At 39.6% G+C, this 24,962-nt stretch overlaps 1 protein-coding gene across 1 annotated transcript in view; it reads right to left on the reverse strand.

The window, feature by feature from the left end:
• The window catches only part of UBR2 (ubiquitin protein ligase E3 component n-recognin 2), a 137,051-nt gene that overhangs the window by 56,703 nt on the left and 55,386 nt on the right, over positions 1 to 24,962 (reverse strand). Inside the window, 8 exon segments of the mRNA XM_017878221.1 lie at positions 1,989 to 2,172; positions 3,661 to 3,789; positions 6,602 to 6,701; positions 6,791 to 6,954; positions 23,194 to 23,292; positions 24,598 to 24,672; positions 24,674 to 24,705; positions 24,867 to 24,872. Coding sequence (XP_017733710.1) covers positions 1,989 to 2,172; positions 3,661 to 3,789; positions 6,602 to 6,701; positions 6,791 to 6,954; positions 23,194 to 23,292; positions 24,598 to 24,672; positions 24,674 to 24,705; positions 24,867 to 24,872 — 789 coding nt within the window.

Below are 24,962 nucleotides of genomic sequence, written 5' to 3' on the forward strand. Positions count from 1 at the left end.
GGTTTGAGGCTTTCTTCATCTAGGAAAACTTGCACTACTAATGCCATTCTAATAGCTTATTCTCAACATTTACTGCTCAAACTCCATTAGCACTTGCTTCAAACTGTCCAAGAACTGTTTTGTGTAGGTTTACTTAGATTTCCAATTAGATTATAAGCAGTTAGGCTAAGGTTTATCAAATATAAGAAAATGAATACTCAAAATGTTCACACAACAGCTTTGAGGGAGGCAAAACCTAGGCAGAAATTAGTACATTTTTAGAGTATCGACTTTTTTCACTGTAGGTAACTATCAGCATTAGCTTCCTCCCATAAAATTAGATTTTTTTTTTTTTTTTTGAGACAGAGTCTCACTCAGATTTTTAAAGGCAGAAGAGACCAGTGGCTCAGTTGGAGACAGGACTCACTACTCACTTTCTTGCTTTTTTTTTTTTTTTTTAATCGCATGCGCAGGGCATGCCGCACTGCGCCTGTGTGCTACTTCCCCATGCATGCCTCACTTTCTTGCCTTCTATCCAGTACTTTTCCACAACACCATGCCATTAATTGCTTGTGTTGAGGATCGACAGTTCAGTTGCTCAAAACACTTATAACAAAACTGGGCCTGAATAAGTTATAGAAATAAGAGAGATTTCTTCTTACGATCATGATTTCATTCTAGGTAATGGTCTATTGTACCATTTTAATATTCATATGTCTAGGAATAACAACTTTATAAGCCTCACAGTAAGTAATTATCTTAAATTACCATGACTTCAATAATATACCCACGGCAAGGGTCTATCAGTGGGATAATGTGATAGGTCTCAGAACAATGAAAAAAAATGCCTTCAGAATGAAAGAGGAATCATTACTACTGATCCCATGTACATTAAAAGGATAACAAAGGAATATTAATAACTCTAGGCCCACAAATCTGATAACTTAGATGAAATGGATCAATTCCTTGAAAGACACAAACTACCAAAACTCACACAAGGAGAAACAGATAACCTAAACAGGCCCATATTTATTAAAGAAATTGAGTCAGTAATTAGTAACCTTCCAAAAACTAAAGCATCAGATGAGATGACTTCACTGGTGAATTCTGTCAAACATTTAAGGAAGAAATGAAACAAATTCTCCATAATCTCCTCCAGAAAAAAACAAAACAAAACAAAAAACACACCCTCACATCACATTAAGCTACTGAGCCACAAACTTAACATAAACTACATATTTTACAATGAGTAAAAATACCTTCAAAATTTCTTTCTGTTCTGAGTTAAAATGGAACTAAAGAAAACAACAGTGTGTGAACAAGATAAGAATACCTAGAATCAAGAAATATGAAAGCCGTACTGAAATGAGTCTGCAGAGATGGATAAGTACATATTTAAAGACTTTGGCCACGTAAGACGGCAGCTTCAGACATTCCAGCAATTAATTACAAGTGGCTTATAAATCAACTACTTGAAATTAAAAGAATTATCACCCCATTATGGCCTTGTTCTTGACCTGTTGCATAAAAGGCTATTAATAAATATACGAAACAGCTCAGAGGGAGAGAAAAAAAGAAGAGAAAACGTAGGGTGGCTTCAAGTGATTAGCAATTGCTTAAATGACAGATTAATTTGAATGTTAACAACACAGACTGTGAAGCTGGATTCGGTGAAATGATAAAACATGTGGTATCTGTAGTTAAGTCTAAAGAAGTACTACGGTATAACAGCTATAAACATGGCCTTTGGTGCCAAACTTCCTCATAATGCCAACTGATTCTTTCTTGTTGTGTGACTTACTAAGCAAGTCACTCTCTATGCCTCTGTCTTCCCATCTGTGAAGGAAGCTTAATAATAATACCTACTTCACAGGACGATGTGATGATTGGATAAGTTAATGATGTAGAAATCATAGAATAACGTCTGGCACAAAGTATTCACAGATATTAACCACAAACAACAATTTAAAAGATAATTTTAGGGTTTTATTTTAGGGGAAACGCTTTACCTGCAAGTAAGCGAGAAACTGGGAGATGAATGCTAACTTTTTCTTGGGAAACACAGTATCTGATAGTTTCCACTGAATGTCCACAAATGCTTAGTGTGATAGGTTGTTCACCATCAGTATAACCACCATGACACTGCATCAGTACAGCGAGACATTTCTTGTAAGCTTCAATTAACACTTTTTCCTAAAAAAGAGGGTTTTTCTGTAAGCTACTCAAAAGGTTGAGTTTCTACAACATTGAATAAGCACCTCAAATTCATTAAGTAAGTACCTCAAATAACAATATGGGCAAAACCAAACTCAATTCTCCCTCCCAAACTTGGTCCCTCTTCCAATGTCCGCCATCTCAGTGAATGATACATTTACCCATATAGTACAGAAATCTAGAAGTTATTCCAGTACCCTCCTTTCCCCCATTCCCCATTGTCCAATCTACTACCAAGCTGGTAACTTCATCTTCTAAGTTTCTCTCAAAACTTGCTACTTTTCTGTATCTCTAGTAACTCTAAGGCATTGCCAAGCATCTCTCTATTAAATTCCTGCTTTGACTCTTGCTCCCTTCATCCATTCTCCATACAGAGCAATTTAAAAAAAACATGTAAATTGAATCATGTCACTGTATGGAGAATGAATAAAGGAGGCAAGAGTTGAAGCAGGGAATTTAATAGAGAGATGGTAATCTCTGAAGGCTTCCCACTTCAATTCAAATAAAATGCAGGCTGAGTGTGGTGGCTCACGCCTGTAATTCCAAAACTTTGGGAGGCCGAGGCAAGCAGATCACTTGAGCGCAGGAATTCAAGACCAGCCTGGGCAACATGGTGAAACCATGTCTCTACAAAAAATAGAAAAATTAGCCAGGTGTGGTGGTGAGAGCCTGTTGTCCCAGTTACTCGGGAAGCTGAGGTGGGAGGATCACCTAAGCCCGGGGAGGTCGAGGCTGCAGTGAGCCAAGATTGCACCACTGCACTCTAGCCTGGGCAAGAGTGAGCCGTGTCTCAAAAAAAAAAAAAAAAAAAAAAAAAAAGAATTATATTAAAAACTTCTTTACATGGCCAAGGCCCTGAAAAATCACTCCTGTGCCCAAATCTCTGTTCTCTACTTCTATGCTCCAACCACAGACCTTTCAATAGCTCCTAGGACTACCCTAGTTCCTGTCATCACAGACTATAATGCAGCTGTCTTCTCAGTCACGAATATCATTTACTCTTTGTTCCATTAACTTTTACACATTGTTCAGACCTTACAGAAACCTTCCCTAACCTCATAACGTATACAGGCTCTCATCTAGACTTTATCGCCAAGGAAGGCCAAAATAATTTTAAGACCTAGGACAAATGTACCAATAATAAAATTTTATTTTGAATAAATTTACAAACTACCATTTTATATTCTCAAAGTCTAGAAGGGATTATGAAAAAAAAAACAAAAAACAAAGATAGTTACTTTAGGAAGAGACAATTTGGATTATTTCCTTCTCTATTTTTCAAGTTTTTCCTAAGGTTGTAGAATTTTAAAATTTTACTGAGTTTATAGGTGGAGAAGGAAAATACGCTGTTTAATGAACTAAGTATCACCACTATTTTCTCTAGGTCTCCTCAAAATTTACTTAGGATTCTGCTTATTCCTCCCTCTTCCACTTTCCTCCTATCTCCCGCACCTAGAAGAAACTCACATCTGAAGCACACCAGTCCTGCATCATTGAAATGACATGTGTTAATTTCATTTGTAGTGTGAAGGCTGCTTCCCACTCTGGTTCCATTTCAATATGTTGTCCTACTTGACGTGTAATTGGATCCATTCCCTTAAAGGAAGTGAAAAAATTATATATGAATGAAAATTATAGTTGTTCTTTTATATGGAAACCTAAGAAGTAATGTAGAAGAAATATATATTGATTATAAAAACATAGAAGGTATAAGTTTTAACAGGAAACTTTAAGTACTATGAAAAGTAATAGCTTTTAAAATTATGTGTTTATATAACATTCTCTAAAATATAAGTTTAAAATCCCAATAAATGCATTATTTCAGAGGTATCTTCCAAGATCTGTTTTAGGCAATAAAATACTTCAATATTTCACTGCAATAATCCTTCCTTTTTAGCTCTATTGTCTATAGAAAAAATTGTTAAAAGAAATGTGACAAGCTTTTAAAATGTTATTGAATTTATAACTGTATTTTTAATATATTAAAGTTTAAATATTATGTCCTAATATGCAATTAAAAGTTTTCATAGAGCCTGAAAGAAGGCAAAACAATAAATAGCTTTCAATTAAAATTACTGCTCAGAAACTAGCCTATTCTAGTATGTCAGAACTTATTAAATAATAGAGAATACAGAATACTTCAAGTATCAAAAATGACCAAAGTAGCTACTGTTTTTATAGATACATGAAAAACATAGTAGTATTATAATAAATTAAACACCCATGAACTACCACCCAACCTAGGAACTAGAATGATAAGTCAGGCCAGACATGGTGGCCCAGGCCTGTAATCCCAGCACTTTGGGAGGCCGAGGTGGGTGGATCACTTGAGGTCAGGAATTCAAGACCAGCCTGGCCAACATAGCGAAACCCTGTCTCTACTAACAATACAAAATTAGCCGGGTGTGGTGGCATGCACCTGTAATCCCAGCTACTCAGGAGGCTGAGGCAGAAGAATCACGAGGCAGATGTTGCAGTGAGCCAAGATCCCACCACTGCACTCTCGCCTGGGCAACAGAGCAAGACTACACCTCCAAAATAAATAAAAATGAATTCAAATAAATAAAAGTAAAAATGATAAGTCAACTTTGGTCATTCCTTTTCTTAAGAAAGCCAGGTGGCTACTAAATAAATCATAATAGTACTTGCTCAGATTTTTAGAGACGTCACCTATCTTCTTACAGTTATAACTGGTTAAATATACCTGTTCGTTTCTACTTCTAGATTCTGTTTTGTATATAGGGATGTTTCCTAAAAAGAGAATTAAACAGGGGAAAAGGTCTACACTGTATTATATAAATATCACATGAAGGAGAGAAAAGAAACATGGAAACATTAAAAAGCAAAATCAAAAATGACTACAGTTTCTCAAATAACCTGACTATACTTCCAAGAAAGGATATTAAAAAAATAAACTTGTAACCTCTAAAGAAAGAACATTAGTGGAAACCAAAGAAATACAAAAGTGGTTGGCGCAGTGGCTCATGCCCGTAATCCCAGCACATTGGGAGGCTGAGGCAGGCGGACCACTTGAGGTCAGGAGTTTGAGATCAGCCTGGACAACAGGGTGAAACCCTGTCTCTACTAAAAATACAAAAAATAGCTGGGCATGGTGGCAGGTGCCTGTAATCCCAGCTACTAAGAAAGCTGAGGTCAGAGAATCACTTGAATCCAGGAGGCGGAGGTTGCAGTGAGTCAAGATTGTGCCATTGTACTCCAGCCTGGGCAACAGAGAAACTCTGTATCAAAAAACAAAACAAAACAAAACAAAACAAAACAAAAGAAACCCCAAAACTGGCCAGGTGTGGTGGCTCATGCCTGTAATCCCAGCACTTTGGGAGGTTGAGGTGGGTGGATCACTTGAGGTCAGGAGTTCGAGACCAGCCTGGACAACTTGGTGAAACCCCGTCTCTATTAAAAATACAAAAAATTGGCCGGGCACGGTGGCTCATGCCTGTAATCCCAGCACTTTGGGAGGCCAAGGCGGGTGGATCACGAGGTCAGGAGATCGAGACCATCCTGGCTAACAAGGTGAAACTCCGTCTCTACTAAAAATAAAAAAAAGAAATTAGCCGGGCATGGTGGTTGGCGTCTGTGGTCCCAGCTACTTGGGAGGCTGAGGCAGGACAATGGTGTGAACCAGGGAGGCGGAGTTTGCAGTGAGCCGAGATTGAGCAACTGCACTCCAGCCTGGGTGACAGAGCGAGACTCCGTCTCAAAAAAAAAAAAAAAAAGTAGTCTCAAAACAAACAAACAAACAAAAAACCAATAAATTAGCTGGTGTGGTGGTGTATACCTGTAATCTCAGCTATTTGAGAGGCTGAGGCAGGATATTCACTTGAACTCTGGAGGTGGAGATTGCAGTGAGCTGAGGTTGTGCCACTGCACTCCAGTCTGGGTGACAGAGTGAGACTCCATCTCATAAACAAAACAAAACAGAACAACCAACACAGAAAAAACCCAAGAGCAGTAGATGGCGCAGAATCTTTGCTGGGATCTCCTTTGCTCCATACCTTTCTAAGAATCTCCAATTAAAGAGGAGCTTCCTGGTCCGAATTGCAGCCAACCAAATTGATCTTTTGGAAATGTACACAAAATGAAAAGATGCGCAGACAGAAAGCTGTTCATTTCAGCGAACAACAACAACAAAAACAAAGAAGCCGGGCCTGGGCCTGTGCCTGTGCCTCTAGTCCCAAGCAACTTAGGAGGCTGAGGCAGGAGAACTGCCAGAGCCCAGGAGTTCAAAGGTATAGTACACTCTGGTTGTGTCTATGACTAGCCACTATACTCCACCCTGGGCAACACAGGGAGACCCCTATCTCGTAAAAAAAATAAAAAATAAAAATAAAACAAAAAGAGAAAAGAGAAAAAAAAAAAGGAAAAGAAAAGTGTAATAGTTTTTACATACCTGCATACATTTTAGTAATTCCAAAAAGGCATCAAACCCTTCTAGGAACTTCTGCCTCAGCTCATCTGACCATTCAGTTGGTTTGCTAATTAACACATACCTGAACAAGATAAAAGTGACAGTGGCAATTAACATAAACATCGACTTTCTATAAACTGCGATTGGTTTAATAATTAAGCGAAAACTTACTTGAGATCTAAAATAAGGCTCTGTACTCTCCTAAATTTGAAGGCTTGTAAAGCAGTGTATCGTTCAAACTGAAATCTGCCATGGGCATCTCGATGTCTCAAATGATCCATAAAAGTCTTAATGATAATGCTCATCAAGTTTTCTTCTGTGATGAGCATTCGAGCCTAAAAACAAAGTTTATCAGAGTGCATGGTAATCAAAAACTACGTACTAAGAAAACTAAAAAAAGTCACCAACATTGTTTAGCTCCGCCAGTTTAAACCTTTTTTAACACAACTATATATTATAAATGTATTATTGTGTATTTCTAAATAACAATTACTTACTCCAATTGCCACGTGTATGAAGCAACAATTATACCAGATGCCAGAAAGATGTTAGAAGACAGTTCCAAGGCTCATTATTCAAAGATAATTCAGGGTGGGGGCTCTGAATCAGGCTGCAAATTGTCCTTAACTGAGACATTTAGACACCTATAATGGTATGGTATAATTATTCTAGGATCCAGAGGTTTATGCATAGATTCTCTAGAACTCAGTATGAAGCAATATTTTCTCTTAATTTCCTTAGTTGAGATTTATTTTTTGTTTCTTTGTGTCTGTGTGTGTGTGTGTATACATATTTTATTTTGAATAAGAAAATATATGTAAATGATACTAAATGCAATAGGGAAAAGTAAGTCAGTAAGTCTCCTAGCTCCTGAGGTCTTCTTTCTAAAGGCAAACCCTGTTAATAGTAGCTCCTTGCATATTCTTGAAGAGATGGTATGGGTATATGTATTTTATATACATATAATTACAGAGCTTGTGTTTTTATATATGTATAAAATTAGAGTATATACTATATAACACACACATATATAAAATGCATAAATACATAAAGTGTATGTTAAGTATACACAAGTATATATAATTATATCTATCTCTTTCCCACAAAGGATAGCATATTATACTGTTTTGTACATTTTTTACCTACAAATTACATACATTGTTCATACAAATGTCCGTCATTCTTTTTAACTAGGTCTACTTTTGTATCAGATTTAATTTAGCCAGGCTTTCACTGGTCAGACATTTGGGTTGTTTCCAGTGTTATGCTATTAAAAAAGATGTTGCAACAAATATCCACCTTGTATAGTTGTAGGAATATTTATAGAATAATTTCCTACAAGTGGAAGTAATCAGTTAAAGAGCATGCACATAATAAATTTTAATGATATCACCAAATTGTTCCCACAAAAAGGCTTAACAATTTCTATTTCTACCTACAATGTGGGCCATGCCCTTTCATAACCTCCATAACACAATATAACTTCAAACATTTTGCTCTTTGCCATTTTGATGGTGTTAATCTGCCCTAATAGAGTCAGAAAGTCTAATGTTACTTTGAATACTTAATTTTTTACTCTGATACAAAAGATCATGGATCCTCCCCCTGACCTTTTCCAGCCTCAATAGCTAATCTCCCCTAGGATTCTAGAGTGTTATTGATACTGGGTGACAACTTAAACAGGTCTCACATAAGTCAACATCAGGTAATTAGCAACAGAAAAAGTTTCATCAAAAAGTAGAACAAGGCCAGGTGCGGTAGCTCACGTCTGTAATGCCAGCACTTTGGGAGGCTGAGGCAGGTGGATTATTTGAGCCCAAGAGTTCGAGACCAGCCTGGGCAACACAGTGAAACCCTGTCTCCATAAAAAAATAAAACAATTAGCTGGGTGTGGTGGCATGTACCTGTATTCCCAGCTACCCAGGAGGCTGAGGTGGGAAAATCACCGGCGCCTGGGAGGTCAAGGCTGCAGTGAGCCATGATCACGCCACTCCAGCCTGCGTGACAGAGTGAGACCCTGTCTCAAAAACAAAAAACAAAAAAACCCCAAATAAGTAGGAACAAAAATGCAGAAGACAGAAGTCTAAGAATATACTAAAAATGTATTCTAATATAGATGTTAAATTCTAAAGTCAGTAGACAAGTAGAAAATCTATACAGTTAAATATACCTTTGAAAACTTCAGGACTTAAAGCAGGCAGTAAAAGGAAGTTTGGTGGAGAGACAACTTAATATTGTTAGAACGTAAACCCCCACCAATCAAGGCACTTATTAGCATTTTTAGTTTCAGGTGAATGTTAACAGAGATGGTTCACATACTCCACATTTTCAGATTGGATTTTAATTGTCTTTATGGGGTGTCGAAAAAAAAATAGGCTGCGTGCAGTGGTTTATGCCTGTTATTCCAGCAAGCGAGGCCGAGGTGGGTGGATTACCTAACGTCAGGAGTTCAAGACCAGCTTGGCCAACATGGTGAAACCCTGTCTCTACTAAAAAACACAAAGATTAGCTGGGCATGGTGGTGGGCTCCTGTAATCCCAGCTACTCGGGAGGCTGAGGCAGAACTGCTTGAACCCAGGAGGCAGAGGTTGCAGTGAGCCAAGATCATGCCATTGTACTCCAGCCTGGGTGACAGAGCAAGACTCTCTCAATTAAACAAATAATAATAATAAAATAGGGCCGGGCGCGGTGGCTCAAACCTGTAATCCCAGCACTTTGTGGGAGCGAGACGCGGATCACGAGGTCAGGAGATCGAGACCATCCTGGTAACCCGGTGAAACCCTCTCTACTAAAAATACAAAAAATCTAGCCGGGCGAGGTGGCGGCACTGTAGTCCCCAGCTACTCCGGAGGCTGAGGCAGGAGAAGGCGTGAACCCCAGGAGCGGGAGCTTGCAGTGGAGCTGAGATACAGTCACTGCGGCTCCCAGCCTGGCGACCATCGAGACTGCCGTCTCAAAAAAAAAATAAAAAATAAATAATAATAAAATAAAATAAAATAAGTAAAATAAATAAATAATAATGGTGGTTCATTATATGACGACGACGACTACGTATCTACTATACTAGTACTACTACTACTACTAGGGTGTTCATGCTACTAATGTTCCATTAAAACAGGAAGTATCTGGCCAAGTGGCTCATGTCTAATTATCCGCTACTGTGAGGCCTGAGGTTGAGACTGCTTGAGCTCAGGATTCGTGGCCCAGGCCTGGGCACAAGAAAGGCTTGATCTTTTTTTTTTTTTTTTTTTTTTGAGATGATGTCTTGCTCTGGCCCAGCTGGAGTGTGGCAGTGGCCGGATCTCAGCCACTGCAAGCCTGCTCCGGGTTTACGCCCATTCTACCTGCCCTCAGCTCCGCGAGTAGCTGGACTACAGCGCCCGCACTCGCCCGCTAGTTTTGTATTTTTTTTTTTTAGTAGAGACGGGGTTTCACCGTGTATGCCAGGATGGTCTCGATTCCTGACCTCGTGATCCGCACCGCTCGCTCCCAAAGTGCGGATTACAGGCTTGAAGCCACCGCCCCGGCTTGACTCTTAAAAACAAACAAAACCCAAAACAAACCAACAAAAACCAGGGATATTCAGGCTTTTACTTTAAAAGAAACAAAAGCATATTTTCAAAGTTACAAAGAGAAAAGAAAATAAAAGACCTTAGGTTCTCAGCTTTATCACCTTATGCTAGGAAATGGTTGCTAACCTTTCAAAGTAATTTTCAACTTAAATACCAGACATTATTTGGTATTTATTCTTGGCATATATTTCTTGTACTTAACACCCTAAAACATTATTATTATTATTTTTTTGAGACAGAGTTTTGCTTTGTCACCTAGGCTGGAGTGCAGTGGCATAATTTTGGATCACTGCAACCTCCTCCTCCAGGGTTCAAGTGATCCTCCCACCTCAGTCTCCTAAGTAGCTAGGATTACAGGTGTGTGCCACCACGCCCGGCTAATTTTTAATATATATTTAGTAGAGACAGGGTTTCACCAAGTTGTCTAGGCTGGTCTTGAAGTCTTGACCTCAAGTGATCCGCCTGCCTTGGCCTCCGAAAGTGCTGGAATTACAGGTGTGCGCCACCGTGCCTGGCCTTTCTTAATGTTTATGCCTACAATTCACTTTGCTTTAAAAAGCATTACCACTATCAGTCAGGCACAGTGGCTCATGCCTGTAATCTGAGCACTTTGGGAGGCTGAGGTGGGCCGATCACCTGAGGTCAGGAGTTCCAGACTAGCCTGACCAACGTCGCGAAATCCCCTCTCTACTAAAAATAAAAAAATTAGCCAGGTGTGGTGGTGGGCACCTATAATCCCAGCTACTCAGGAAGCTGAGGCTGGAGAATTGCTCGAACCCAGGAGGCGGAGGCTGCAGTGAGCCGAGATCGTGCCACTGCACTCCAGCCTGGGTGACAAGAGCGAAACTCTATCTCAAAACAAAAACAAAAACAAAACTACGACTTACTTATATTATAGTTTTTATTCATTTTATATGATTCATATTCAATTTGGTATTGCAAGGCTCATGACCCATTTAACAGCATATTCAAAATGGGCTAAATTCTCCTATAAGACTCTGAAAAACACAACTGAATAATCATCATCATCTATGCCTATACTTTTAAACTAAACATGCCATAGCATACAGGGATAATGCTGATTGAACACATATTTAATAAATGAGAACAACTATGATACTCACCACTTGAATTATAAGCACTGTTTTTTCTTTTTTTTTTGAGTCAGAGTCTCACTCTTGTCACTCAGACTAGAGTGCAGTGGCATGATCTTGGCTCACTGCAACCTCCACCTCATGGGTTCAAGCAATTCTCCTGTCTCAGCCACCCGAGTAGCTAGGATTACCAGCATCTGCCACCATGCCCAGCTAATTTTTTGTATTTTTAGAAGAGACGAGGTTTCACCATGTTGGCCAGGTTGGTCTCAAACTCCTGACCTCAAGCGATCCTCCCACCTTTGCCTCCCAAAGTCCTGGGATTACAGGCATGAGCCACTGTGCCCAGCCAGTACTAAGTCTTGACCAAAGGTCTTGACTAAACTAAAAATGAAGACTGTGTTAATTGTAAGGTAATTGTGATTCAAAATATACCGCTGCTATAAAACATTCCACTAATATCTAGGGCAAGTTATTTTTAACCAGGAGTGTGCATAATAATTATTAAGAGTTTTTTTTTTTTTAAAGAACTATGAGTACTCTTCTGCTTTCAGTCATGATGCAGTAGCTTGAGGCTGACCAACACTTCCACCAAGAACACCTAGAAAAGCTTAATAAAAGTAAAAAAAAAAAGTTTGAAATCACTAGAGAGCTGCTGAGACAAGGACTCCAGGAGAGAAAACCAGGGAGAAAGGGAACTGCACAAGGAGGTGAGCCAGCATTCTGCAGCTGCTTTTCCCTCAGCATTTGTCTATTCTGGGAGTGGGGTAAGAGGGGATTAAAGATCCCAAGAAAAAACCAAAACTACCTTTGCAAAAACTGTAACAGTGAGAAAATTATGACAATTACAGAGATCTGACCTAACTGACTTCATCTTGCCTTTAATCTCCAGAACTGCCCTTATTCATTCCCGGGTGCAGCTCAAACTAACTTTGGGAGGAATGTGGTTTACAGTTTAACTTTAAAACAAAGACTTTGAAGACTTTAAAACAAAGGCTGGGAGTGGTGACTCATGCCTGTAATGCTAGTACTTTGGGAGGCTGGGGTGGGAGGATCATTTGAGCCCAGGAGTTCAAGACCAGCCCAGGCAACATAGCAAGACATTGTCTCTACTAAAAATAAAAGATAAAAAACTTAGCCAGGTGTGGTGGTGCACACTTGTAGTCCCAGATACTCAGGAGGCTGAGGCAGGAGGTTGGCTCGAACTTGGGCGGTCGAGGCTGCAGTGGGCCACAATTGCACCACTGCACTCTAGTCTGGGCAACAGAGCGAGACCCTGACTCAAAAAACAAAACAAACTAAAAAAAAAACAAAGATGGTAATGGCCTCTCCCTGAAACAAACTCCCTCTTTGCTTGGGAACCAGACTGTGTTTGTAAAATCAACAAATTAGCCACTAGATTAGAAATTATGGCTCAGAAGTCATGCAGCCAGAGGCCACAAAATCACTAACCTCCCCCACTTGCTCCTACAGACAACATTACTATTGTAAAACCTAAGATTGGTGTTTGAGGTATTTTTCAGGCCCTGCATTCTGAAGGACCTGCTGGAGACACCCAGACTGGTAAACTGGCTTATCTGGTCTTACAGCCCCCACCTAGGCACTGACTCAGCACAAGTGGACAGTCTCAACTCCCTGTGATTCCACCCTAGACCCAACCAAACAGCATTCCGGATTTCCTAGCACCCCCTGCCCAACAAACCATCTTTAAAAAAAAATCTAGGCTCTAAATTGTTGGAGTGGCTGATTTGAGTAATAATAAAGCTTTGGTCTCTCACTTAACCAGCTCTCTGTGTACGAAACTTTCTCCATTGCAATTCCCTCATCTTGATAAATCGGCTCTATCTGGGCAGTGAGCAAGATAACCCATTGTGTGGTTACAAAATCTGTACAGAACTGTCATTATTAGGGAGAAAAACTTGCTGAGACTATAGCCATCCCAGGGTGTTAGAGAGGCCAGAATCCCAGTAAGAAAAGAGCAGGGGAACTGAGTTCAACGTTCTTCTAGTTTTTCCCTAAAGACATTTACAAAATTCTGAAGTTACATAAGGAAGCAACATTAGTGTTCAAGTTCCTATAGAGTGAAAGAACTCGAATTCTAGGGAAGAACTCCAGGCTCTCAATTGAGAACCCTTAGAGAGTTATGTGTCAGGGGTGGGGATGAAGTACAGGTAAGGCTGAGTCTTGTAAAAACAACCTGGAGACATTTAAATCCTTGACTGGACTAAAGTGATCCACCTCACTCTATCTGCTGAAGAGAACTTGAATATTGTGGGCGGCAAGCCACCCAGGTGCTGAGGCAAGAGACTGAGGGCATGAGCTGTTCCAGTATAATAAAATATATAAAGTAAGAATAGTTATACTAGATATAGATCATAGATATGATTATATATGAATATTGTTAATCATTAGTTTGTAGCAATTACTCTTTATTCCAGTATTATAATAATCCTCGCTCTACAACTATAACCTAGGGAAAAGCAGGCCATATGGAGATAGGAGCTGAAGGGACATAGTGAGAAGTGACCAGAAGACAAGAGTGCAAGCCTTCTGTTATGCCCAGACAGGGCCACCAGAGGGTTCCTTGGTCTAGCGGTAGTGTCAGTGTCAAGGAGAACACCCGCTACTTAGCAGACCGGGAAAGGGAGTCTCCCTTTCCACGGGGGAGTTTAGAGAAGACTCTACTCTTCCACCTCTTGTGGAGTTACCTGGAGGCCTAACCATCTCCTGTGATGCTGTGCTTCAGTGGTCACACTCCTAGTCCGCTTTTGTGTTCCATGCTGTATACCTGGCTCTGCCTTTTAGATAACAGTAGCAAAATTAGTGAAAGTACTAGAAGTCTCTGATGTGCAGAAATAATGGCATAAGCTGTCTCTCTCTCTCCCTCTCTCTCTGCCTCAGCTGCCAAACAGAGAAGGGCCCCTGTCCAGTGGACACGTGACCCACATGACCTTACCTATCACTGGAGATGACTCACACTCCTTACCCTGCCCCTTTTGCCTTGCATCCAATAAATAACAGCGCAGCCAGGCATTCGGGGTCACAACCGGTCTCTGTGTCTTGGTGGTAGTGGTCCCCCGGGCCCAGCTGTCTTTCCTTTTATCTCTTTGTCTTGTGTCTTTATTTCTACAATCTCTTGTCTCCGCACACGGAGACGACCCACCGACCTGTGGGGCTGGTCCCTACACAATATGCCACTCCAAAATATGCCACTTTGGCATAAGGATTATTTTGAGCAAAGGCAACTGATGATAGGAGACACAAGAAAATCTGTAAAAACAGAGCATACATTTCCCTTCTGTAAAGTGTCCTCTCACTTTCCAGGAAGGCAAGGGGCATCCTTTATTACCTAAGTTCATCTGAACTTGCAAAACAAACCTTTCTAAACGACCCTCATTTGCCACATAACAAGATGCTTACATGGAAACTTAAACCTTAAATCATCCAAAAAGAAGAAAGGTTCAAAGGAAATGATCTAATAATCTATAAAGAAATTACATTGGTGGTCACAAAAGGAAAGAAACTACGTAAGAATGGCAAAATAAATCTAAAGAAAATACGAAAAGGGAAAGAATATAATAAAGCAAATGCATAAAAGGGGAAAAATAAATCAATGCAACTAAAGGTTGGTTCTTTGAAAAAACTAATAAGCATATACATCTCTAGGGGCCAGGCATGGTGGCTCATGCCTGTAATCCAGCACTTTGGGAGGCTGAGGTAGGCAGATCACACAAGGCCAGGAGTTCGACACCAGCCTGGTCAAGATGGCAAAACTCCATCTGTACTAAAAATACAAAAATTAGCCCGGTGTGGTGGTGCATGCCTGTAGTCCCAGTTACTTAGGAGGCTGAGGCACCAGAATGGCTTGAACCTGGGAGGCAGAGATTGCAGTGAGCTGAAATCATGCCACTGCACTCCAGCTTGGGTGACAAAGTGAGACCCTGTCTCAAAAAAAATAGTATACATCTCTAGAAAGACTGGTAAGAAAAACAGAAAAATTTAAATTTAAAAAAGGATTGCAAAAAATACTACAAGACCTACAGATCTGAAATGTATTAAATAGAAAATAAGATAAATATTAGGTGTCATTTAAATCAATATAAATGGAAATTTAAATTAAATTAGCAAATTCCCAAGAAAAAAAAGTATGTTACCAGAAGAGAAACAAGGAATAGAAAATCTGAATAGTCCTATTAAAATTTTTAACTGGCTATAAAATCATTTCCAGAAAGATATCTTGAGGCCTAAATGGTTACACTGGAGAATTCTTCTAAATATTTAAGTGGGGAAAGTGCCTTTGCAAAATTATGACAGTAAGAGAAATCTGACATAGTTGACTCCATCATGCGTCTAACCTTCAAGCTGTCCTTGGTCATTCTGGGGTGTAGGCCAAACTGACTTCGGGAGAAATTTAATTTATAGTTTAACCTTAAAGCAAGGAAGATAATAGCCCTTTCCAAAAGGAAACTGCCTTTATAAAACTAATGAAAGTCCACAAGGTTAAGATGATGAAAGGGGCCTGAATTATGCTAAAATGTAAGTTAAATGATAACCAGTAATCACAAGATTTATAACTTCCACAATTACTCCTATAGATAACAACACTATTGTAGAACCTAAGAGTGACCTTTGGAGATGCCTTTTCAGACTTTTGCATTACTTGTGATCCATGATTCAACCAGTCCTTTGACCCTCAGCCACAAGTGGACTCAGCACAAACCCTAATGATGCCCTCCTCAACCAATCAGCATCACCTCCTTCCTAGTTTTCTGCTCACCAAATTATACTTGAAAACCCCTAACCTCCAAGCCTTCAGGAGGAGATTTTGAGTAAAAACTCTGTCTCCCAAGTGGTGTGGCCAGCCTCGTGTCAATTAAACTCTCTCTGTATCACAATGCTGTGGTCTCAGTGAATTGATTTTATCTGTACAGTGGGCAGGAAGAATCTGTTGGGCAATTACAAAAGTAATAAGGAATAAGTGGTTCACACCTGTAATCCCAACACTTTGGGAGGCCAAGGTGGAAGGATCACTTGAGGTCAGGAGTTCAAGACTAGCCTGGGCAACAAAGCAACACCCACCCCCAACTCAACAAACACTAAAAAAAAAATTAGCCAGGTGTGGTAGTGCATGCCTGTAGTCCCAGCTACTTGGGAGGCTGAGGCGGATCACTTGCAGACAGGAGGTCGAGGCTGCAGTGAGCTGAGACTGCACCACTGCACTCCAGCCTGGGTGCTAGAGCGAGACTTGGTCTCAAAAAACAAAACAAAACAACAACAACAACAACAACAACAAAAGCAATACCTATCTTACATAAAATTTTCCAGAAAACAGAATATACTTGCCAATTTAATTAATGAGTCCTCTTTAATCTTACTACCAAAACCCCAAAAGGCTATAACAAGGAAAGAAAATTATCACTTAATCTCTCTCACAAATAAGGGTGCACAAATAGAATCAAGCAATATAGAAAAGGACAATAAACCACAACCAAGTTTGGTTTATTTCCTTAACATAAAAGTAATAAAACATTTGAAAAAAATTAAATAATCTTATTAACAGACAAAAGGAGAAAAAAAAAACACTTGATCATACCATCCAATGCTGCTCCTGAATTCATGAAAATTAAACACATATTCATGATTTAACACAAACAAAAACCGGCCGGGTGTAGTGGCTCACGCCTGTAATCCCAGCACTTTGGGAGACCAAGGTGAGTGGATCACGAGGTCAGGAGTCTGACCTGATCACGAGGTCACCAGCCTGACCAACATGGTGAAACCCCGTCTCTACTAAAAATATAAAAATTAGCCGGGTGTGGTGGTGCGCACCTGTAATCCCAGCTACTCAGGAGGCTGACGCAGGAGAATCACTTGAACCCGGAAGGCGGAGGTTGTAGAGAGCTGAGATCACACCACGGCACTCCAGCCTGTGCGACAGAGGGAGGCTCCGTCTCAAAAAAACCCAAAAACCAAACAAAAACCAAGCTAGGCTCAGTGGCACATGCCTGTAGTCCCAGGTACTTGGGAGACTGAGGTGGTGGGAGGATTGTTTGAGACCAGGAATTTGAGGGCAGGCTGGGCAATATGACAAGGCTCCCTCTTTTAAACAACACTACCACCTTAGAGCAAACTAGGAATTGAGAAAATTTCTCTAATCTGATAAAAGAGTATCTACAAACAATCAAACAAAAACCAAGCAAACAAAACTCCAAAGCAAAACATCATACTTTATGGTAAAATATTAAGTTTTCCCCCTGAGATCAGATACGAGACAAAGATTTCTGCTTTTATCTACCACTTGTATTTAACACTGTAGTTGAGGTCCCAGCCAGTATAATAAAGAAAATGAAGTAAAATATATAAATATTGGAAATAAGAACTAAAATTGCCATTATTCATGGATGACAGGTGATATGATTATGTACACAGAAAAATCCAAAGGAATATACAAACTGGCTAGGCACAGTGGCTCATGCCTGTAATCCCAGCACTTTGGGAGGCTGAGGCAGGATGATAGCTTGAGCCCAGGAATCTGAGAATGGCCTGAGCAACACAGACCCCATCTTAAAAAAAAAAAAAAAAAATCTATAAATCATTAGAATAAATGAATGTGGAAAAAGTGGCTGGATACACGGCTGATATACACAAATGAATGTATTTCTATAAGCAAATACAAAGTAATGTTAAAAAAAATTTCCCACAGCATCAAAAGCCAAAAATAGGCCAGGTGCGGTGGCTCACGCCTGTAATCCCAGCACTTTGGGAGGCCGAGGTGGGCAGATAACCTGAGGTCAGGAGTTTGAGACCAGCCTGGCCAACATGGTGGAACACCATCTCCATGAAAAATACAAAAAACTAGCCAAGTGTGGTGGCACGCACCTGTAATCCCAGCTACTTGGGAAGCTGAGGCAGAAGAATCACTGGAACCCGGGAGGCAGAGGCTGCAGTTAACTGAGATTGCACCACTGCACTCCAGCAGGGGGAACAGAATGTGGCTCTGCCTCAAAAAAAAAAAAAAAAAAAAAACCAACAACAAAAACAAAACCAATGTCTCCCTGCCCTCCCCAAAAAACCAAGCACCTAGAAATAAATCTAACAAAAAAAGAATGGGGGCTAGGCACCGTGGCTCACACATGTAATTCCAGCACTGTGGGAGGCCGAGGTGGGTGGATCACCTGAGGTCAGGAGCTTGAGACCAGCCTGGTCAACATGACGAAACCCTGTATCTACTAAAAATACAAAAATTAGCCACGCGTGCCAGTGGCGGGTGTCTATAATCCCAGCTACTAGGGAGGCTGAGACAGAACTGCTTGAACTTGGGAGGCAGAGGTTGCAGTGAGCCGAGATTGTGCCACTGGGCTCTAGCCTGGGCGACAGAGCAAGACTCCGTCTCAAAAAGAAAAAAAAGAAGAGTGGGAAGCCCTCTATAATGAAAACTATAAATTATTGAAAGACATTTTTTTAAAAAACTAAATGAATGAAGGAATACATCAAGTTCACGGGGCAGAAGACTCAATATTGTAAAGATACTAATTCTTCCTAAACTGATGGAGAGGTTAATTTCAATCTCAATCAAAATATATGAAGGCTTCTTCGTGTGTATGGAAGCTGACATGCTGAATCTAAATTCACACAGAAATACAAAGGATTAAGAATGGCCAAGGCTGGCCGGGTGCAGTGGCTCACGCCTGTAATCTCAGCACTTTGGGAGACTGAGGCGGGTGGATCACCTGAGGTCAGGAGTTCGAGACCAGCCTGACCAACATGGAAAAACTCCATCTCTACTAAACATATAAAATTAGCCAGGTGTGGTGGCGCATGCCCCGTAATCCCAGTTACTCAGGAGGCTGAGGCAGGAGAATCGCTTGAACCTGGGAGGCGGAGGTTGCAGTGAGCCGAGATCGCACCATTGCACTCTAGCCTGGGCAACAATGACAAAACTCCATTTCAAAACAACAACAACAACAAAAAAGAATGGCCAAGGCATTCTGAGGAATAAGGCTGGAAGATTTAACTATCAGATACTGAGACTCACAAAACTACTATAATTAAGGCAGTATAGCAGGGGCACAAAGATAGACAAGACAGACACACACATATAAAGGTCTTGATTTATGACAAAGGTGCTCCTGAAATGCAACAGGTGAAAAAATATCTTCAAGAAACACTTCTAGGTTAACTGAATAACTATGTAGGGGGGAAAAAAATCAAGACCTTACTTCATACAATACACAAAAATGAATTATAGATGGATTGGGAATTTAAATGGGAAAGGCAAGCCTTTAGAAAACATGGGAGAATATCTTTGTGACCCTGGGATACACAAAAATTGTTTAAACAATATACAAAAAGTATGGCCAGATGTGGTGGATCACCTGAGGTCAGGAGTTTGAGACCAGTCTGGCCAACATAGTGAAACCACATCTCTACTAAAAATACAAACAAAAAAATTAGCCGGGTATGGTCACACATGCCTGTAGTCCCAGCTACTCAGGAGGCCAAGGCAGGAGAATCGCTTGAACCCAGGAGGTGGAGGCTGCAGTGAGCGGAGATCGCACCACTGCACTACAGCCTGGGTGACAGAGCGAGACTCCGTCTAAAAAAAAAAGACAAAATTAGTACATGTTATAATTATGAATTCTGGCTCATTAAGAGACACCTGGCTGGGTGCAGTGGCTCATGCCTGTAATCCCAGCACTTTGAGAGGCTGAGGCAGGTGGATCACTTGAGGCTAGGAGTTCGAGACTAGCCTGGCCACCATAGTGAAATCCCATCTCTACAATAATTACAAAAACTTAGCTGGGCACACACGTAGTCCCAGCTATTCGGGAGGCTGAGGTTGCACTGAACTGAAATCATGCCACTGCACTCCAGCCTGGGGGACAGAGTGAGATTCTGTCTTAAAAAAATAATAATAAAATAAATAATTAAAAGGAGACACTTAATATTCAGGAAGTAAACAAGACAAGACACAGAGTGTATATATATATGTAGAAACAATGTATGAGAAACAATATATGTAGTATATATACCCAACAAAGAGTATGGATGCAGAATCTATGAAAAACTCTGACAAATCAGTAAGAAAAAGGCAGACAACTCAATAGATAATCAAAGGACAACTTTAACAGGGATTCACAAAGGAGTATATCCAAATGCCAATAAACATATAAAAAGGAATTCAGCTTCATCATCACCAGAAGAATGCAAATTAAAATCATGAGAAACCACTATGTCCCACTAGAATAGATAAAATCTTAAAAGACTGGTAAAACCAAGTGTTGGTGAGGATGTGGAGCAACTATCACTTTCATACGTTATTAACAGAAGTATGAATTGGTTCAACCACTATGGAAAAGAGTTTGGTAGAACCTATTTAATCTGAATACATATATATCTAGATAGACCAGATAGATATAAGATGAACATATAAAAATCAGTAGTTTTCCTACATACTACCATACCTTGTTTAAAATATAAAAGTTTGCTATAGCATCAAAAATACAAAACATATAACCTTAATTTAAAAATGTTAAGACTAGCTGGGTGTGGTGGCATGCATCTGTGGTCTCAGCTACTTGGAAGGCTGAGGCAGGAGAATTGCCTGAGCCCAGGTGGTCAAGGCTGCAGTGAGCCATGATCATGCCACTTCACTCCAGCCTGAGTGACAGATCAAGAACTTTTTTTTTTTTTGAGACGGAATCTTGCTCTGTCGCCCAGGCTGGAGTGCAATGGCTCGATCTCAGCTCACTGCAACCTCCACCTCTCGGGTTCAAGTGATTCTTCTGCCTCAGCCTCAGGCATGCGCCACCACGCCCGGATAATTTTTGTATTTTTAGTAGAGATGGGGTTTCAACATGTTGGCCAGGCTGGTCTCGGATTCCTAACCTCAGGTGATCCACCTGCCTCGGCTAGGATTACAGAGGTGAGCCATGAGCCCAGCCGAGATCAAGAACTTAAAAAAAAAAAAAGAAAAAAATATATATATACACACATTTATAATGAGAGAACTATGAAGTTTTTACTAAGAACATAAAATAACATTTGAATACACAAGGACAAATTATATTCCTAGTTGGGATATTCAATATTGCAAAGATGTTGGTGCTTCCTAAATTAATCTACAAATACAACGTCTTTTCAGTCAAAATTCTAATGTGGTTTTTGGTAACTGACAATCTGATTTTATTTCATCTTTTGAAAAGGCCTAAGAATAAGCAAAACATTTTGGAAAATAATAAAGGAGATTTAAGCTATCAAATGAAATGGGATTTAAGATGTCAAAATGGAATATTAAGCTATAAATAATTATTACAACTGTGGTACTGGCATGGAAATGGACAAAAAGATCAATGGAGGAGGGAAGCACAGATACGAAAACACATAGGATCATCTCAGAGGCTTCTAGAACTCAACCCTGACTAAACTAAAAGCATCACTTTCCCTCTTTACAAATGCTAATCATTCAGCAAGTGGCACAACATCTACTCAGCTGCAAGCCAGACGCTTTCGAATCATCCTTATACTCCTCCTTCAAACCCAACATCCAATTTGTCAGCAAGTCCAACAACCCTCAACCCACTTAGCCAGTTCTGTAGATTTCACCACCTAAAAATATCCCTCATGATTCATATTCATTTTCAGCATCCCAGTTCAAGTTACCATCAGTTTTTGCCCGGGTCATTGCGTTAGCATCTAATTAGGTTTCCCACACTCACTTTTATCCCCGTCCAAATTTATTCTCCAAATTACAGACATCATGATCTTTTAAAATCACAAATGCAATTATGTAAATACCACTTAAAACTCTTTAATGCCTTCTCACGTTCTTAAGACAAATGCAAAATCCTTAATTTGGCCTATCATAATAGCTCATTAACGGGTAAACAGACTCCAGACAGCTTCCACTGTATTAGAATATATCCTTTAACATAAGTAACATGGGAAAAAATTCAGTTATTTTTAATATGCCTTATTAATAAAGTAACTATAAAGTGCTCTTAAACCTAAACAGTTTCACTCCAGGTTCAAGAATCTTCAAGTGTCCTCATTTTCCTCTACTTGCCATAGAGGTAATGCTCCCCTGCTCCTCCTAGTTTTCTCAATTGCTCGTCCCTTTGCATGGACCTTCACTCATGCCCTTGCATAAAGGCACCTTTCTTAGAGAAGCCCTGAACTGTGGGAAAAGGTCAGGTCTCTTGTTATTATCTCTCAAACCAACCAAATTTTCATTGTGATTCTGATTAACTATTTATATAACTCTTTCCCACTACGTAAGTTTGATGAGGGAAGGGTCACATTTGTTACTGTTTACTGTTACATTCTCAAAGTCTAGAACTGTGCCCAATAAATAGGTGTTTCTTAAATTTGCTGAACAAATTAAACATGAATTTTAATTATGTATATAGAGCTAAAACATAATGATGCCTTCATGGGCAACTCGTGAAGCTCAGTAAAAGCACCCAATCATCATGATTCAATTGCCTTAGCTACATCTCCCCTTTTGGGAGGGAGTTGAGAGGAGGACTTCTCAAATTGTGAGACGGTGTACAATATGCTGTCTAATTCTAATGTCAAGGATAATTTGTGAAATCAATCGGCTTAATGTAAATTAATCAGTTCAAAATCTCAGGGAAGTACTATGAGAAAGTACAGATTGTTTCCCTCTCCTTTACTCTGAAGAGAAAGTATAAATTAAGTCTAAATGACTTCCCCCGCCCCACCAGATTACTTTGATATTCAAGGTTATATTCTAGTATAAGAATAGTTGAAGGTGTTTGAAGTCTGATCACCCATTAATAAAATACTATTTTTTTCAGGAATATACAGACTTTAGTTCTCTATTATTTTAAGGCTTTACTTCTGTTAATGGAAAACAAGAAAGTTCTTCTAGGCTTTCAGTACTTACAAGTGAAGGAACCGTGAATATCTGAACCGAGAGGTCTGCGACTGAAAACTCTCTGTCGTGGTCATCTGTCACATAATCACTCTGCAAACGCTCATAGTTCTATTAAGAAGGCAAAAAAAGGCAAGGAGTGCCAGCTATCAGTTACAAAGAAAAGGCAAGCACTACTCACCAGAGTAGGTGCGGTGAAGAACTGGACAGACAGAGCAGTCACCGACACTGCTCGCTCGTGATCATCCTCCATAAAATCTCTCTGCAACTGCTGGTAATTCTAAACAACAAGGGGGAGATTCACCTCTAATCCACATTGACCAAATGTTTAAGGATTATAATGAAAAGTCAGTGCTGGAGGAAGTCAAGAAGATAATACTGCTATAAGAACAATAACTGGAATGATTTCTACCAATAAGATCCTGTATAGACATTGATTCACTATGGAATCTGTGGAATCCTGTACAAATACTGATTCTTTCTTCTGGAGCACAATGGCAGTTTACCAGGCCAAGTAGGCAGTAACAGCTACTAAGCTCCCAGGTGTCACTGCACGCCGGTAGAGTTAAACCACAGCAGCATTACACTGTTTCTGATGAAGTCAGACTTTCATTACTTCTGCATCATATCAGAATCATCTGATGACTCTTCCAAAGCATACACGCTTGGGCCCCCATTCTTGGTTGATCTGTTTCAGTAGATTTGAGAATGGAACACAACACATGTATTTTGAAAGAGCTCTCCAAGTGATTCTCATATACTTCCTAATTCAGGTGAATGCAAAAAAATAAGTGGCTAGCTTACGCACATGCTGCTAGAAGGGAGAACTTAATTCAACTATATCAATAACCTAGAGTTTTGAAGAGACCTTGTTTCTTAAAAAAAAAAAAAAAAAGCAAAATACATGTTTTCTTTAGCACGAAATAGCTGCAATCTATTTATAAAATCAAAGTTTTCTAAATACAATTTTCTAACAAAATATACAGGCTATTTAATTTGGATCACGCCCCACCCCTCCAAAAAAAAATCTGTTATTTTTTTAAAAGACTAAGACTGCAATGTTAATTTTAAAATGCACCAATGTATTTATTAAGTCATATCATATATATGTCATTTAAACTGAGATTAGTTTCCTTATATGAATTTTAATAGAAAATATATCACAATTCACAATGGCATAGGTTAAAACTCTTCATTTATTATTTCATAAACATTGCATAATAGATGGAATACTATGTTATCACAGGAGGTGTGAACCAAGGAAAAATCTCACTGCTATATTCTTATTCTACTTGATAGAGAATGAAAAGATTTATTAAGTTTCTTAGAATTAATATCACATATTGACATATTACTATTAGATATTAATTTTTTGAGCCTAGATATAATTATGGACATAGTTATTCCATATATAACCTATTTTGAAAATTGAAAAGCCACTTACTTTTGCAAACAACAGCACAGTTTCTTGTATTTCAAATCCATAAGCAGAATTGCTCATGAACAACTGATGATACACGCTTCCTAGCACCTTGTAGAAAAAGATCATGGATACAAGATAAGGACACGCCAAACAATTAGATTTCTCAAGTTTTATGTGATCTACAGGGTTTTTTTTTTTTTTTTTTTAACTTCTGAGACCAGTGTCTTGCTGCGTTGCAGGCTGGTCTTACTCCTGGGCTCACGTGAGCCTCCTTGGCCTCAGCCTTCCCGAAGTGCTGGCATTACCAAGTGTAAACCACCATGCCAGCCAACACAGCTTTTTTTTTTTTTTTTTTTTT

The sequence above is a fragment of the Rhinopithecus bieti genome, unplaced genomic scaffold (assembly GCF_001698545.2).
Source record: "Rhinopithecus bieti isolate Rb0 unplaced genomic scaffold, ASM169854v2 scaffold_9981, whole genome shotgun sequence".
Classification (NCBI taxonomy): domain Eukaryota; kingdom Metazoa; phylum Chordata; class Mammalia; order Primates; family Cercopithecidae; genus Rhinopithecus; species Rhinopithecus bieti.